This window comes from Pieris napi, chromosome 9 (assembly GCF_905475465.1).
Source record: "Pieris napi chromosome 9, ilPieNapi1.2, whole genome shotgun sequence".
In the NCBI taxonomy this organism is placed as follows: Eukaryota; Metazoa; Arthropoda; class Insecta; order Lepidoptera; family Pieridae; genus Pieris; species Pieris napi.
The window spans coordinates 3,311,092-3,329,349 of record NC_062242.1 but is presented as its reverse complement, the minus strand read 5'-3'; the positions used below and the strand labels follow the sequence as shown (position 1 = coordinate 3,329,349).

The window sequence follows — 18,258 nt, the reverse complement described above, 5'->3', positions numbered from 1 at the left end:
TACAACGCACTAGCGGCTGGCCGCAATGCGGTGTGCCGCTGCGGCTGGCCGCTCATCGATTATTACATGAAACCGCATGATAACAACGCACTGACTTGCGGTCAACCGTCAACCGCTCCGGTTGATCTGGAGCTGCGGCGAGCCGCACCGGTTGAATGATGCGGCGCGCCGCGACCCCTCCACGCACTCGGCGCGGTTAGCCGTCCTACCTACGTCGTCACATATAATTATTTAACAAATGTAAACAAAATATTGTAAACCTATTTTAAAAGAGTAAAAATAAAATATGTTTATTATGAAACATAAGATACATGTATCACATATTCCACGTCATTAAATTTGAATTTGTAATATTTCAAGAAGCACTGACGAGTGACGATTGCGGCAGACCGCAATAGGACCGCAATAGGGACGGTTAGCCGGAATACGGCATGCCGCTACGGCAGACCGTATATACTGCGGCCTACCGCAGCGGCACACCGCATCACGGCCAGCCGCTAGTGCGTTGTAGGCCTTAGAATCGCTCTGTCGTGAAACGCCAGACGTCAAGTTGGAAGGGGAGAAATTTTGTATTCAATCTTGACATCGGGCTACTATTTTAAACTGTCAACATGATCCGTTTTGATAAATTTTATTGGTCTAAGATCCCGCTATACAACGACCTTCACCGAGATGCTTATTTAATGAAACTTATTTTATATTTAATTTAATATATCAATAAATATAATCCATATGGGTTGCCTAGCAAATTTCAGTCCAGAGTATGTTTTATTAATTTAAAAAAAAAAAATTTTTTTAAACATTTCACCGGTATGATTATTAGATAAATTCTATACCAATCGAAAGTATGAAGCCCATAGAATATGCAAATGTTAGGTTGTTTTTAATAAATTAATTATTTATGTGTAAATTTTTTATGTGACACTAAAGTATATATACATCTTTAGTATAAAAGAAGGTTATAGTGATACATATATAATATTACCCTGATTAAAAATATTGATTGAAAAAAGTTCAAAAAATTTACTACATGCAAATTATTAAAAAAAAATTTTTTTTTTAATATTAATTAAACATACTCTGGACTGAAATTTGCTAGGCAACCCATATGGATTATATTTATTGACTTATTAAATTAAATATAAAATAAGTTTCATTAAATAAGCATCTCGGTGAAGGTCGTTGTATAGCGGGATCTTATACTATATATTAATTATTTTAAAACAGATGCGATTCAAAAGAGTGGCGGAAAATTTCTTGCCAGTTCTTCTTGCCCGCTCTACGCCCTTGACTTGCGAACTTGTAGTCAATGTAAATTTACAATTAGTTTAACTTCTTTTTTGACGTTCATAAGTGTACTTGTTTACCTATATGAATAAAGATATTTTGAGTTTGATGACTGCTATATATCGTAAGCGCCTTGAATGAATGAACCCGTTTCGGATTGCCGCGAGCTGGTTACCGCACCTTGGGCGCAAATCACCACTTGATCACGCTTGAATAATCAATTCACTAACACCTGGTCTTGTCTCATAGTTCGTTTTATCACGCAACGGGCCTGCTGTTAAATCTACCGATTTTCGACTCAGTTTACTGTTAACTATTAAAAATATTCATAGCGCAGAATCACCTGGATCATAAGCATACCCCACATACACACACAGCTAAATTAGGTTACATCTATGAGTTGAATCTATTGAATAGCTTTTATTGTTCGTTTTTTAACCTTTTTGTAGGTAAATATTATGTATTCTATCTCTGATTAATTTTTAGTGTATTGTTTGTTATTATATATAATTTTTGTTAGCTGTAGGATTACAAAATAAATTAATGATTAAACGATAATAACCAACTTTATTCAATTGTCTATAAAAAATTCCTTGTATCGATGAAACGTCCGGCGATTTACATCAATAATAACTCATTTTCCTACTGAAAATTTTATGGTTCTGCCACGAATTGGTACTAGTGGTGTGGATAACGAGGTCTCAGTAAAGCAAGTAGTACAAAAAGATAAGAAAAATTCAGTTTGATCTATAATAAATATTCAATTAAATAGACGTCGTCCTAATCATCCTTTTCTCTTTAATGTTAGCGCCATTATAGCATTAGTCACATTGAATAAAGCAATAATGAATGAAGACATATTACCATTGAAGCTGACGAATTCCCGTCGCAAAGTTGATTGCGAGGTCGTAGTTTCGAGTATGCTGACATGGACTAATGAAATGTGATTGAAAAGGGTCGCCCTTGTGGGTCTGAGAGATGTCATCCTAACAAACATTGAACTCAAATCACTTTAGGTGTATATAAAAGTGATAACACCGTGTCTTACAAAATTCACAAAGAATATCTATTGCTTTGGGACTTAGAACCAAAACAAAATCAGTTTTATTATAGGTACAACATTTGCAATTGGTCTGCATTTGTTTTTATGAATCTTATTGCATATACACACATATATCAGAACGTCGTATGCGTTCAGTGTAGTCAAGAATAATAATTATTTGTCTAAGTGACGAAATAACGATACAATTTACACTTTATCATCAACATACATTCGAGAAAGCTTTAAGCTTTCTAAGTCACCATTTACATTTCGATGGAGGAAATGTCAATGTCATTTTAGCAAACGAAATTCATTTAGTATAAGTCAATTGACCTTTGATAAGGCGTAGGTGAAAAGGTCTCGTAAATATCAAATTTGGGGGAAATATTGTGACCTATACCAAAGTTGCACTCTTGTGTAATATATTATAATTTATTCACGGTATTGGAAATTTCATAACGTTCAGTAAATCTCCAATTCAGCAAGATCCTGACATCTTCATTAATCATATTTCATCTAACTCAAACTGAGTTCCTTGATGATAAGGTCTTAACCGTAGAACCAGAAAATATATACAAAGATCAATTCTAGTTAATAGTGAGGGCCAGCGGTGAATCACTTAAAAAAAACAAATATATTTAAATTACTTTAAATAAACTATTACAATTATTGAACTTAATTAAATATGACAATTGAATCGGCCCGTAATGAAGTGCATGATCAATAATAATCTATATTTCTATACTAATTTGAGATTTTGACCGGTATCCGATCAAAGCTCTACTTTCGATGTCTGTTGCTGTTGCGTCAGAAGGGTGCAGGTTATGCGCAGCAGAGGAGGTGCAATGGATATGTAACAAGTTACTTAGTATAACTTAAATAACGTATAGTTTAAAAAAGGTCTATGCGTCTGTCCTTCGACAAGCAACAAACTTCCAAGTAATATGCGACTGAGGATTTATATATAAATAATTGCAAAATTATTAAATACTTTATAATATAAGTATAGAATACGAACGAAACAATCGTTTACTTTTGGTAAAATTGTGTTGTAGCTATTTTGACTAGTATCGTTGATTTCACAAATAAGATCGTAAAATTAAATATCTGTGTTATAATTTCTTACGTTATTGCAATGTTCCAGGTTGGTAGTGTCACAGAATCAACGCGCACTGCATATAGTGTTTCCGCATCACTTCCTAGACTCACCGGAGTGGTTCGGGGTTTCCACTGACGAGTTCTTTCAGGTAAAAAAACTTACGAATAGAATATGAATGCTATATTTCGTTTTATATGTACTTATTCATATTTTTTCTTTTTTACCTTAACTCATTGACACCAATTGACCTAGTCCCATGCTAAGCTGGTGAAGCTTGTGTTATGGTTACTAGGCAACGGATATACATACATATTATAGATAGATATACGTATAAATACATATTTGAACACCCAAGACCTAAGCACAACACCAAATGCTCATCACTTCGATGTTCGTCTCAGCCGGGAATCGAACCCGGGATCCATGGATTCGCAGTCTGGGGTACTAACCACTAGACCATTGAGTCGTCAAATTCCCTTGTTTGCATGCCCGTTATAGTAAATGTTACCGCGTTGGACTAGGTGTGGCATGCCGTATATTTTTGGAGTGGAGTAGGTACAGAAGGATCCACGGTAGGAACGCGCCGTACCTCACAGGTGGCGTGAAAATGAGTGCATATCATATAGAATGTAACTCTTATGTATCTCATGAAGACCATTTTTTGTAGAGAATTTAAGATCTGATAAAACTGACCTTTGACCCCGAATAACTTTTGTAGCACACATAGGATCGATGGGGATTTTTAAAACTTTATTTGTAATGACAAACCCCAGCTCTTGTCTCATATCTCTTTTCATAACAGCGTAATCAAAATTTGACAGAGAGAGACAAATAAGTGCAATTAGATTCATCTAGTTTTTATGTATAGCGGGGATAATATATGAAAATGTATTTTACATATTATGTTTACTATGAAGTCAGAACTCTGCTTCGTGGGCTGCCATTATAGGCTCTATTGAGCGTATAACTGGTTTCGCACGCGGCACACAAATCTCCCGGTGGGCATCTTTTTTGACGAAGATTATCTAGATATTAAATACAAATCGTACTTTTTTATTTATACGAAAGAGATAAAAATAATAATAACTAGCTGCCCCGCGAACATTTCTACATACCAACATATGGAATATTTTGGTATGCTACCTCATAAATAATATAAATAAAAATTAAAATTACTTTATTTGACTCAAAAACATACACTAGGCTACGAATCGTTTAGATACAAAATTCATTGTGGTTAACCTTATACATAATATACTTCTATGAGCACTAGCGTTTAAACTAGGCCTAGCCTGTATCTTAAACGCTAGTTCCTTCCAGTGTCACTAAGAAATTGGTTAATTTGTTTGTCATTGGATGTTTATTCATTTTTTATTTTTATTCAACTAAATGAAGGTAGAATCTATTTAAGTTGTTGCAATTGGTTAGACCGTAGTAACTGTGACCTAATAAAGACTGTTCGCTTTTCCGGTATCAAAACCTAAATACTTAATAAAACTTTTATACTATTCCAATTTATCACCTCCACCTCCAAGTTCAAGGAATAAATTTAAAGAGAATACTCGAACTGGTCCAGCCATCATCGAGATTTCTTAGCAACATATTTGGTATTCATTTTTATTTATATAGATGATGATCCAATGATACTCAACTTCTGCATCTCTCTCATCGATCATCGGCTTTACGTGTCTGACAAACGTTGATTTATATCTATAATACAGTTCCTCTCAAAGGTCTCCTTCACCGTACGATTTGTATTATAGTACGAACGCTTAGTAGCGACTAAGCGTTATATGGACTGATATGCGGTAGTGTTAGAGAAAGTACTCAATTATTTTATAATACATCACAGAGGCTATTGTGTGCAAATTTAATTGATTTTAATGCACACTTTACAATACGTAAAGTATATAATATTGTCAATATAAGTTATGCAATTTCTGTTCCAAATTGTTTACACTGTATAACGAATTTCAAGGGACCGACCATTTTTATTAATAATTATAGAGGGGATTCGTTATAGGGAGTGAGAATAATTGTATGGGTATTAGGTTAAACCAAATAAATTAAAATAATTCCTTACGTTATAGAGAGTTTTCGTTATACCGAATGACGTCATAAAGGGTTTACACTGTATTTTAAATATATGCCTCGTAATTTTGGTTAGTAATGTTTCACTTAATTAATAATTCTAGTAAATGACATAGTAGTTGAAGAATTCGTTTTATTGGTTTTCTGTACTTAGAAAGAAGCTCGTAATCCCAAATACTACACTACCGGTAATCGAATCCAGATGACGTGATATGCAGTCTTAGAAGGTCAAAATTGATATTTAAAATTTGTTGTCAAACTTTCCAGGTCTCAATAATGGCGATGGAGGAATCACGTGTGTTGGTGTGGCACCGGGACAAGTTAAAACTGTCGATAATGTCCGACGCGTTTCTGCAGGCTGTGTTTGACCACATCCTTGGTAGAGACGTCGTTCACAAGCTCATGCAGGTAAATATAAGTTTACAATTAGAGTCAAAGTCAAGTCAAAAAGTCAAAAATCATTTATTCATATAGGTAACACAATGTACACTTATGAACGACAAAATTAAATGCTTCTAATTTTACATTTACTGCCAGTTCTCAAATCAAGGGCGTAGAACGGAAGAGAAGAACTGGTAATAAACTCTCCGCCACTCTTTTTAATCGCCAAGTTTTTTTTACACAACGTTTGTAATGGAGCTGCAACCATTAATTACACCATGTTCCACATGACATCTTATCGTAGAAGTTAACCTGAGCTAATAATGAGTTAGAGCGTTCATTCAAACAAATTACTAGTATGAAATTCGTTTATTTGTAACGATATATTTTGTATGGAAAACTTGCGCCCTGTGGGCGTACTTGGAACGAAAGCAATATGCATCGTTCGTTTATGGATATATAAAAATTGTATGGCAAGGCGAAATGTTCCACCTGTAATCTGATATTATCAGGCAATTATAAAGGCCTCAGTAATTATTACAATACTATACAAATTTATTTATGTCAAAGAATTTGTTGTAGAGTTTTATTTTTTCTCGACGTATAATTTCTAGCGGCACATTGTCTCTTGAGGTTTCTTCGTATAACTTTCACAATAAATAATTAGATTCCTTGGGGACATTATTCCAGTACATAAGTTTAGAATAATTTTAATAAACGGTTTTAGTATGGAAACTGTCTAGACGACATTAACAACTATATTATATAACGGTTATATTTCGATCATAGAAGAGAAAATTTCGATTTCGAAGTATAGCCTAATATGAATTTCAATTTGAAGTATTTTGTAAATTGTAAATAGTTAATTTTCTCATGGATTTTTGAAGTTATGAGAACATGAAATAATAAAAATATTTTTTTTGACGTGATAACGTCTTTAAAATCGTTTTAGTCGGGTGACATGTTCAGAAACTTGTGTCACACCAAAACCTCACGAGCGCGATCGCAGGTATAACGAGAGAGAGACGGACCGATCTCCCGTTTCATCTCGAGCGCTGCCAGTCATTCCGTGAATGTATGAAGAAAAATGTATATCATAGTCGAATAAGTAAACTTGTCATTTTACACCCGAAATTTATCATCAAAAGTGTGAATAAAACGATAGATGTAATTTAAAATTTGAAAAAATTGTTATCTTCATTAATTCCTTACTTCCAAAAAAACTTATATCACCAATAAGACGTTATCACGTAAACATCTCGATCGTAAACCTACTTTACAAACAACCAATATTTTTAAAATATTAAATATAAAAAAAACAATATTGGCATATATGTCAAATTTTAAGTTAGTACAGCGGTGTAAGTTGCGTTAGTTGTGCATAACATTTTCAAAATGACCCATCATTATTAATATTCATTTAGAGTTCTTCACTGATGTCATTCAAAAATTTAGAAAACAAGGAACTAGGTAAAATAATTAAGAGACCAATTTTTCAATTTCACTTTAATTGTTTGGGTGATTCTCTTATAAGAGGTAACTATGGTGGCAATCTATTTAAAAGTGGTTTTTTAATCTATACGTTGCTATTTTGTGCAATGAATCACATCACTTTAATGTCCTTTATTAAATAACATTATAATTAAATGTCTCATTAAAGCATATTTTTGTAAAACTCGTTATATAGTCTAAAAAAGTCTCTACCCTGGCCTGTCCCCTTACCGGTTTCAGCTTAACTAGCATACAATACATACAATATTTGTATTATTTGCTAAAACAAACTATGTTTACCACAAACTTAATTAAATATACTTAAATATTATTAAAGAAAAATTGAAAAATATTTGCTTCTTTTCAATAATTTTTAAAACTTAATTGTTGTCCCGTTTATTTTGTGTATCTACCCTGGCAATATTCGCACCGCTGCTACAATATAAAATATAAGATGGCCCCATTACCGAACTCGCTCATTGACAAATAACAACGTGAAGTTAGCAATACTAAGCACAGAAGCGGTTAGATCGACGCCATTTGCCAGTTTTTGTGTCACGTCCGTGCGATGAAACGGTTTCGCAAGGTCATTGTGTCTCTCCACTGGTATGTAATAAAAGTTATAATAAACATTTTATTTATTTGCAATTCCTGTCCTAATTTAGTAATACTGTAATAGTCAAAGCTTGCTTTGTTATTAATGGAAAACTTTCTTGTATAAACCAAAATAATCTATTATGTTATGAAAACGTCTTTCCCCTGGCGTCTTTCCCCTGGTAAGATTACTATCAGGGGAGAGACTTACTGACCAGGGGAGATATGTATCATAGTAATTGTGCCACCTATTTAATGTCTGTGTGTTGCACACGCCAATGTGGATCTGATTCTTACGGCACTATTCCAAGCCAAAGTTACATCAATATCAAACCATCAAAATCTTCTTCGTATAATTTGTTGCAATAGGTGTAACGAACAGTGTCTATCGCGAGAATGCATTGTAAAATTAAAGGACTTCAATACAAAGAATTTGATATATATAACTGATCCTAAAACGCATGAGACCAGAAAGGTGACTAAATATTTGAAAAAGGTGATTCAATTTTATCTACGTGATTTGATTATACAGTTAGAAGACAACTTGGAGTATTTTCTTCACCATGAACTGAATATAGTCCACCAACATTCTGATTTTAAAATTAATAAGACACATTTGACAGTAAGAGAAGCTGTGATTCACGTGGACCTTAGTGACTTTAAACAAATTACGCAGAAGAAATTCAAGCATTCCATTTTGGAGGTGCACGTCAACAGATAAGTCTGCACACAGTTGTAACTTACACAAAAGAAGAGGCATCAGGTGAAGTAAAGACAACATGCTATTGTTCGATGTCACAGATTTTGTTACATACGCCTCCAGCTATATGGGCATACTTACAGCCAATTTTGAACAGCTTGCCACCAGAAGTAGAGATCCTTCATTTTTGGAGCGATGGACCCGTAACACAATGTTGCAACAAATACATGTTTTATTTTCTTGTCACTCATTTAATATAATTTTACTCAGCTCTTAGAGACTTTACCTGGAATTACCATGAAGCTGGACACGGTAAGGGAGTTCCAGATGGTGTCGGTGCTGTTTGCAAAAGATCAGCCAACCTATTGGTAGATAGTCGCAAAGATATAGCATGTCTGAGCGATTTGTCAGATGCTATTCAGAAAAACTATCCTAGCATTAATGTTTTCGTTATAAATGATAAAGATATTTAGACAAAGACGCTTTGCTTGCTAGTGGTAAAACACACATAAAGACTTTTGCTGGTACTTTGCGCGTCCATCAGGTGTCATGGAACATTGAAGATCCGACAACATTGAAAATGAAGACTTTAAGCTGCTTTTGCAATGAAGATATACATAGCGATCATTTTAAGCTTGGTGTCATGACATACTCGTCTAATAAAAAATCTCGTCTCCGAGTCGAGGACGTTTACGGCCCCGATTCAGAGTCCGAAAACGAGACTCCATTTGACATTGAACAAATAATAACTTCAAAAGATGGCAAGCACCAAATAAAAAATATTCAACAAACGTCGACATCCAAATAAACGCTTAAAAACGGTGCATTTAGTCTGATTAATAATAAATACGATAAAAAATGTTGCCTGATTATAAATATCAAGAACAATCTTTGATAAAAGTTGATTATTTCAATTGTATTCTTTGTTTTATTGCTTCTAATTATCTCCCCTGGTCAAATACGTATCTACCCTGATCTTTATGTCTCTACCCTGCCTGATGTATTTACCCTGGCCCTCTAAAAAGTGACAAAATATGTTTTAAGTAACTTGCCCTTACGTGAGTAGATACACAAACGGGCCAAAAGTCATAATATATATGTATAATGGAAAAACTCCAACTTTTCTCCTTGGCCGTCTCCTCCATAGACGAAAAACCTTTTATATAAGAACTACCCGTTTAATAGATACTGTATCGAAATTTGAGTACAATAGCTACTTCTAAACAATTTAGTAGAATTTGTAATTTAGTCTTCCTACTCAAACTCGACTATTGTCCGTTATAGTTAATCGAAACCAATCTCGAATTCACACGAACACACAAGAAATTTCATCAAAATTGGTCCAAATGTTTAGGAGTTTAATTACAAACAAGCAAGAAGATTTATATATAAAGAACGCTGTAACATACACACGACTGATTACAAAAAACAATGGACCCTGAAAGTATCGTTTTTTGTACCATAGATACAAATATAAAAGACTTAACTTAAAGAATTAATAGCTTAAAACTTACCACTTGGTAATCTTAATAAACTAATCTGAGTACGTTGGACGTGTAATGTATGATAAAGTAGAAATTTATCGATGCTTAATTAATGATATATTATATTAATAGTTACGAGTGATAAGGTTTATATGGAGGGAAACCTATTTATTTGTTCTTCGGTTGACAAGAGATGTTAGTTTTATTATTTGTTATATTAAACTGTAAAGATATATTAATGATTTTTTTAAGTTTCATATAATGCTGTGATATGTTTGCAATATTATAATAATAAATGAAAACAGATTATTTCGAATTCTTAAAGTATGTCATAAATAGCCTGATGTTTTTCGAAACAAAATAGAAATATCTAAAGGCTAGTAGACATAGATGACAATTATGCAAAATACTATGAGGAGTGAAGCTGATGACGGTCAGTTGCTTCAGCCCTGCTCTAGAAAATAAGAGGATGCATCAATGTCAAATTTTACTTTTGGAATACACATTCATATAAAATTTTCAGGTGAGCGAAACAATGGCTGTCAGTAACGGCCACCTGCCGAACAGTTATGAGGAGGGCGAGGATAAGCCAATGCTCATAGTCAAGAAGGCTGGCGATGGGCCCGGAATAACCGCATTGCTTAATCGACAATTACAAGGTACTGAATAAACATTATGAGATTTGTTTAAAGAACTTGAACGTTGAAAATCAAAACGGAATTTATTACAAATATATATACTAAACAATTGAAGACCCAAAGAAATAATTGGTGACTCCTTCCTTTTGAGGTCTGTTAATAATGTAAATTGCGTTTTATCAGTGAAAAATATATAATCATTTTTGGATAAGTTTTATTGTTTGAAATTAATTGGTGATATGTTTTTCAAAAAGAAAGCTATTGCTGCCTTAATTTTTTTTTAATCATTTGGCCTTTGTAAAACTCTGTATTGCTTTTTTTCTTTGTTCGTATTGTAAGAAACATCTGACATTGCCGATCATGGTCATTAACTAAATATGGGAGCGTTCAAGTATTAGGTCACGCAATTTTTTGGAGATTATTGAAAATGAAGAAAAAAAAACATAAAATATTTACTCCCGGATCTTATTACCATGACAAATGCTACGATATTTTTTAATAGAAAAATCCAAAATTCATTAATATTGGTAATTATCGTGTAGTCGCTACTCGGACACAATTAAAAAAACTTGATATTTTTTTATATCATTTAATTTCAAATACATACTTTAGTTTGAGCAGCATACATCATTGGTAGTTTTTAATTTCGTTAAAGAGCAGTTTCTAAAAATCTAGAAGATTCCTTATTTTTGGTTTATTCAGGCATGTGACAAACGATGAAGACAGATTGGGTTCCTATATTATAATAATAGATGTGGTTAATTTTAGTTGTAACTGTTTAGTAAACCATCTAAACATTGCTTTGGTTAAAAATTAATTCTTATGCTAAGTCTGGCAAATCAACAGATTTTTTCATTACATTTAAACGGCCATAATTTCGTTTAAGCTGCAAGATCACTTAACAATTGCGATAAATTAACCCGGTCATATAAATACGCTTCTATAATAGTTAGTAGAAGACAGATTTGTAATTTATTTTTGTTGAACTGACCTATAAAAATACGGACATCCGTTATTAGAATATAGGAACCTGTAGCCGCTTCTAGCACATTATTCGATGTTGTATTGGTGTTTAGGCGAGCACGCGCCATTGCTCCGAGCGCCGCCTGTGCCCGAGTGCTGAACTACGACTAAATCCATATTCCCTTTCCCTATGACTAATTGTTTCAACTTTGAACTCTAGTATCGAAGCATAAGGTTATTTTTCCTATGACCGATCAAAAGAAGACCTTATATAAAAGTTGAAACAATTTTTATATTGTCAAAATTTATCCGTCCCTTTATAATTAACGAATCTATTTTATACGATGTATTATATTGCTCAATTGGTATTAATTTTTATTATGGAAACCGCTTCATTTTAATATCGGTATTTTTAAAAGAATTCTCTATGTCAAATACGGAATCGGTTTCAAAAATATATACATATTTAATATGTTCTTATTTGCATTATACCATCACTCCTATGTCCTTATCACAATTTATCAATTTAATGTGATTTATATGTGTACCTGTTATATGCACATTAACCCGGAGTTCCAAAAAAGATTTGGGAATGGAACATGTATGGCACCATTAGTCCACATTTATATGCCACTATTTTTGATACTTTTTGCCTAAAATCAGAGACAAATTTAAAAGCAAATTTACTCTCTTATCGGATTTTGAAATGTAAGAGAGTGAGTTTGAACGCTGTCTCGTTAGATTTAATGTTATATTTAACCATGACATATTCACTAGTATTATAAAGTACAATCAATAGATATTACCAGTATTAACGCACAATTATTTAGTGACTTAAGTATTATTAAGTATATGTACGATTTTATATTAGACTGATTAATCTACTTGAAAATACAGTTGATTCGATAGATGGCGCTGTAGCTGGTTATATTTTCTGACAAAAACTTACCATTTTCTAAAAACCGATTCTTACACAATTAAAGCTAGAATTACGGCTTTGGCTAAGAAACTTATTGGCTGAAAAGTTATTCCTTAAAACATATACTTACTTCGCTGAATGATTCTTAGACAAACCAACTTTCACTGCAAATAAAAACATAAATATTTTGATATTAAGAACAATTGTACGAAAAAAATTGTAAATGGCATTTCTCCTTCAAACCTGTGTTGATTAATCAGTCTTAAATTGCATGTTCATATCAGAGTCCCTGTGCCTGTCTTATATTTTTGTGTGATTTAAGTTCATATAAGTAGTCTTAATTCGCACATGTATATGTATTTATAAGTATTTTGGGTCGAGATAATCACGCTTGGCTGTCATACAACATCCTTAGTTCCCGCACTTTGACTTTGACATTTGACAGCGACAGATCGACCTAGTGTTACCAGATTTCAACTTGCTTTTCATATGACTCAAGCATGGTGTATCTTGACCTACCACCATATATAATGTTACCTTATTCAGTATCTAGTATCCTAGTTCCCATACCGTTATTCCTAAGCATGTTGAAGAATCAAGTGAATCAGGTAATTTTTTATCCATTAGTTATTAATGAAAAGCAAGTTGAAAGTTATTTAAGAATCATCCATACTATAAATCGTATTTTAATCCAAAGTTAAAGCTTATATGCTAGCATTTTTAATTTCATAACTAGTTTGCTCCACAGACAATTGAAAAATGTTTAACGTATTTAATGAAAAAAAAAACTAGTGGCTCTAAAACTTATACGTCAATTGTTTCGCGAGAATTTTTATAAACAAGTAGATGACCAGCTTTCTTTGCCAGACAAACGCCGTCGACTTTTGGTTCTAAGACATGCAGTTCCTCATAATGTTTCTCCGTCAATATGAGCGAGTGTTAAATGCGCACGCAAAAGAAAAACCCATTGGTGTACACATGTGATTCGAACGCACGACCATGGGAAGGTATCTAACACTGCTATTTTTAATTTTTAACGCTTAAAATAATTTTCAATACAATTTTTACAGCAACAGATCCGAACGCATGGCGTCTTGGCAGAATCGAAGAGACAGACCACGAAACACCAGTCTGAGGTCACGCTTTGCACCTGGCGGTTAGACCGCGCAGGCGCGACCATCGCTAGGGCATTTAAGACTTTATGTTTATTAACATAAGGACGAATTAATATGTCCTGAATATAGGTGAACCTGCAGCGCTACAAGTTTGTTTTGGCAACTCTATTTTTAAAGAGTGAAGGTTTATTTTAGCGAGTCAAAGCCAATTGTCAAAATGATCCGAATTTTCTGAGTTGTCAACGCGGTACGTGTCAGCTGTCAATAAGGATCTTAAAACACGTAATATCTGTTTTTATTGCATTTAGTGGTTTGTTTTTAATTTGACCGTCTATATATGATACCAATATTATGACTCCACAGCAACTTAGAAAATTCGGTGATTTTTAAATTCATTGCTTTAAGTACACGATTTTCGGCTTTGTTTTGCGGTTAGCTTCAGAGTATGTTTTCGTTTAAAAGAATTGTAACACTATTCTTATTTCTCTGTATTTAACCTTTTGGAGTAATTAGGATTCAATCTATTTCTATCTGTGATCGTTGGTAATCATATATTTTTGAGTTGTTTATGGTACCGGCATTGTTTTAACATCTGAACAACAAATAAACAAGGATTCCATTTCACATCAATAATACCAGCAGTTCCAAAAAAAAAATGGTTTTTTTGTTTCGCATTTTTGGTAAAGATTATATACAGAGAAATAGTAGTCTTCGCGTTTGATAAAAAAAGTAGCTTTAAACGTTGAGCAAATGATCAGTATTGGCTAGATGTGCTTGAATTTGTGATTGGAACGGATCTCTGTAGGTGTATTGTATTAAATTAAGACGGTATCGCGAAGTTTTTTAAAGCAACCCGGATACAGCGCATTAAAGCAAGTATTGCTGCCTCTTTTTACACGATACAGTGCGAAAGAGGCCAATATAACGATATATATTTTGTATGGAATTATTGTTTATACCCAATACTATCACGTGAATTGGTTAATCTGTCTCTTTCGTATTGTGCGATGTGATAGAGATAGCAATAATTTAGATTTTGGTGGCTTTTTGAACTTCTAAATCTTATTTAAATGTAGAAACAATAAATGTGGTTTAAAACGCGCTTAATCTATCCTGATTTATCCTTTTTTTTTACAAAGTATCACACAAAATAAAATAGATTTTACTGGATTGAAACACGTTTAAGAATATTAAAACTATTTACCGTTAACACAGACAAACAATGACTAAAGTTTATTTTATTTTTGTCATACAAATACGTCAGAAATTTTAAAGGCGTAAATCATTTTTGTTTTTCATTCTTCATTTGTTTCACTCGACTATTATCTAAAACTGAACAATTATATTAAGCTCCTTTTAAACCCACACTTTTTACTTTTATTTAACAAACAATATTTTGTCAAACAATTTTGACGCGTTTTAAAAATCCAAATATTTATTTTGACTAGAGACATTTATTTTTCGACTTCGCGATCCAAAATCGCAATATATATTTGTAATGTCATAAACAAATATTATTTTGTGTAAACTTTTATAAGTGACTGAACTGATGTCGGATGATTGTAAATAACTATGTACAAAAGTAGGTTTTTGGATGTGCTAGAGAAATAGAAAAAAATATATTTTATTGACCAGAACTCAGTTGAAGCCATAAATACTAAAGCAAATAGGCACAGCAACCGGCAAGTAAAAGCCAGATGAAACAATCAACTCTCATTCCACAACATTGTTTATGAAACAGAACTCGAGCCCCTTACAACATTATCTATAATCTATTGTTAAGAAGCATTATTCTTTTTAAAAAATATCATTTTAAAACTCTATTGTAATGTCAAACTTCATGGAGTTTTTTGTTTGACAGGTTAATTTTAATTTACGTTATGTTGTAAGTTATGATTCTACCCATACTGAGACATCTTTAATCTTGTTTCAAGAGTTGTTGTATTGTTGAATATGGGCCTACGAGCATCTAGATATAACTGGTATCTTGGACATTTTGAATTATAATTAACGCACAAAATTCGTATGTCATAAAATGTTGCGGGGATAAATGTGTTTATATATATCGGATGTATAGAGAAGATGTTTGGAAAAAGACAATTTTTATGTTTGGTTCTAAACTTTCTTTTAAATTATAACATTGAATCGCACATCCAGAAGGGATGATAGAAAATAATTGACACTCCTGATTATTTGTATTAGCTTTAAACCATTGTAATTTATACAGACAAGTACAATTATTCCCATTACATAATATTCGTAATGATATTTACTAGTTGTATGCAACGCAAAATTTTGTTAAAATGACTATGTAATTATAATGATATCATACGCACTGCCATTGCAAATGTTTGTAGCTAATTGATTCATATGAATATGTTGGATCTCGATGTGTGAATAACAATTACCATTTAACTAATTGGTTACTTATCAAGTGTTCAAGAATTGAAATTAAAAAAAAGAGGTGATAACAACATGAAGGTCAGACACTTGTAACAATAGGCTCTTGCTTTTATAATTACAATATATTTATTAAACTATCTGTTTAAATAAATATTTTGTATGAAATTATATCTGAACATCCATAGATCCATATCTTGGAAATTTTCAGCTCTTGAATTATTGAACAATAAAATGCCGGCTAATTAAAAGTAACAAGCTAAAGGTTTATAAATTGAAAGTATACTAAATAGAATGAATAAAGATTAAAAATTCAATAAAATATGTAACCTTGGTGATTGTTCACTTCTAAAATGCCTTAAAAAGTTGCCATGTGTGATAATGTAAATTATGTGTGGTTGGTCATTTGAATCATTGTAGCATAATATGTTAATAAGATAGAAAATTAAATTACCTTATGAATTGTGTAAATTGTGTTTTATTACTAAATTGATGTTAATTTTTCAGGAGGATCTTTGGTTGTTAACATAATTAAGTCAATTAAAGAAGGCTGTATAAACAATGCTTGCCCAATTGGGAGATTTGATATAAAACTAAATCCGCAAATTGAAAAAGAAAATATCATCCTAAAAGTAATTCACATTTGAAATTAACAAATATATTTCAACTAAATTTTTTCAGAACTCATTACAAAATAAATAAATAAATTTATTACAAATTTTTAAATTATTGCTTAGAATATTATATCATGAATCATCAAATGTCATGCGTCCTATACCATGACTTTTCATATACCTTCTGTATTGCTTATATTTATTATTTTCTGCTAATGATTTCTTAGTTTCTTCCTCTTTGATGTCTTTCCACACTGTAAAGTTTTCCTTTATCCACAACTCTTTATCCAGAAATGATTTTCTTTCTGAATCTTCTAATGCATCAAACTGATGTTGACCAAGTTGCATGAACTTACGTATTAGATATAATTTTTCTTCATCGCCATATGGTTTCTTTAAAATTGTGTAATTCCACAGCCACCGTACATACCAATAAACATAATAAGTAATTGTATATGGTAACATAATAAGCTGAATCCACAGTATATCTTTTATTTCTGGTTTAGCATAAGCACCTTTTATATCCATATTTTCTTCTATAACTCGTCTTATTATCCTATCTTGTTCCTCTTTAAGTTCTGCTTTGCTTTTCTTATTCTTACCTTTCCCTTGTGAATCCTTAGTTTCATCTTTTGCTATATCCAATGCTCGGTTTCTATATTTTGGTACTGTCATGAAGTATTTTATTGCCGAGTCATATTTAGACCATGCGCTATAGTACTGTATTATAGATATAACTGTTATAGTAACAGCTACAACTATTCTCACGTCTACCTTAGGGGCCATTCGACGCCTATAATACCTATAGTAGTGAGCATAGTATTCTTGCGGATTGTCCAACATGTAGTCATAATCAGAACGAGCTTCTTCATCTCTTAAAATCTCGTAAGCTGTCGCGATTTCCTTAAATTTCTCTTCGGCTTCTTTTTTCGCTTCTTCACCTCTACGCAAATCCGGATGGAACTTCCTCGCGAGCTGTCTATAGCTCTTACCGATCTCATTTTTGGTTGCTTGTCTCGTAACTCCTAAAACGTCATAACAATTTTCTTTACCACAATAAATACCTTCAAGCAAATGATCGTGGCCCAATACCGCTGTAACTAGGCATGTTAAAAGAATTGTGACTAAATGTTTATAACATAACATGATTCGGTTTTTACATAATCTTTTCGTCAAAAACGCTAAAAAACACTTCTCTCCGAATAATTACGTGTAACTGGTAAATTTGTTCTATCCACAACTATATCTCCATCACAATTCGATCTATTTCAAGATCAAGACAAATTATCTACAGCAGTCAGCAACACAGCTGGGTCGTGTCAATTGAAATGTCAACGTCATGCCATCGTCAGCTAATTTTATGTACAATTGGATACTCCCACTAGAAATTTAAAGTAATGACAAATATTTTGATTACACAAGAAAATATTTTGCCCCTCA

The 18,258-nt window shown here is 32.6% G+C and overlaps 2 protein-coding genes across 3 annotated transcripts in view; one reads left to right on the top strand and one right to left on the bottom strand.

The window, feature by feature from the left end:
• Positions 1 to 16,675, top strand: part of LOC125052150 (blood vessel epicardial substance-like) — a 49,952-nt gene extending 33,277 nt beyond the window's left edge. The window contains exons 3-7 of one of the 2 annotated variants that reach the window (XR_007117413.1): positions 3,474 to 3,576; positions 5,787 to 5,927; positions 10,693 to 10,828; positions 11,884 to 13,297; positions 13,760 to 16,675. Coding sequence is in view for 1 of the 2 variants with exons in the window: in XM_047652767.1 (XP_047508723.1) it covers positions 3,474 to 3,576; positions 5,787 to 5,927; positions 10,693 to 10,828; positions 13,760 to 13,824 (445 nt within the window). In the remaining variant the exon portion in view is untranslated. The remainder of the gene's footprint in view (positions 1 to 3,473; positions 3,577 to 5,786; positions 5,928 to 10,692; positions 10,829 to 11,883; positions 13,298 to 13,759) is intronic. The other variant, XM_047652767.1, reaches the window with a different exon arrangement.
• LOC125052151 (dnaJ homolog subfamily C member 25 homolog) lies at positions 16,663 to 18,149 on the bottom strand. The gene has a single exon (XM_047652768.1). It carries the CDS (start codon positions 17,962 to 17,964, stop codon positions 16,951 to 16,953), a length of 1,014 nt encoding a protein of 337 aa, XP_047508724.1. The 5' UTR covers positions 17,965 to 18,149; the 3' UTR covers positions 16,663 to 16,950.
• Positions 18,150 to 18,258: the final 109 nt, after the last annotated feature.

What these genes read in the sequence shown, in the direction of transcription:
- LOC125052151 (XM_047652768.1), bottom strand. Translation starts at nt 17,964, where the DNA reads ATGTTATGTTATAAACATTTAGTCACAATTCTTTTAACATGCCTAGTT.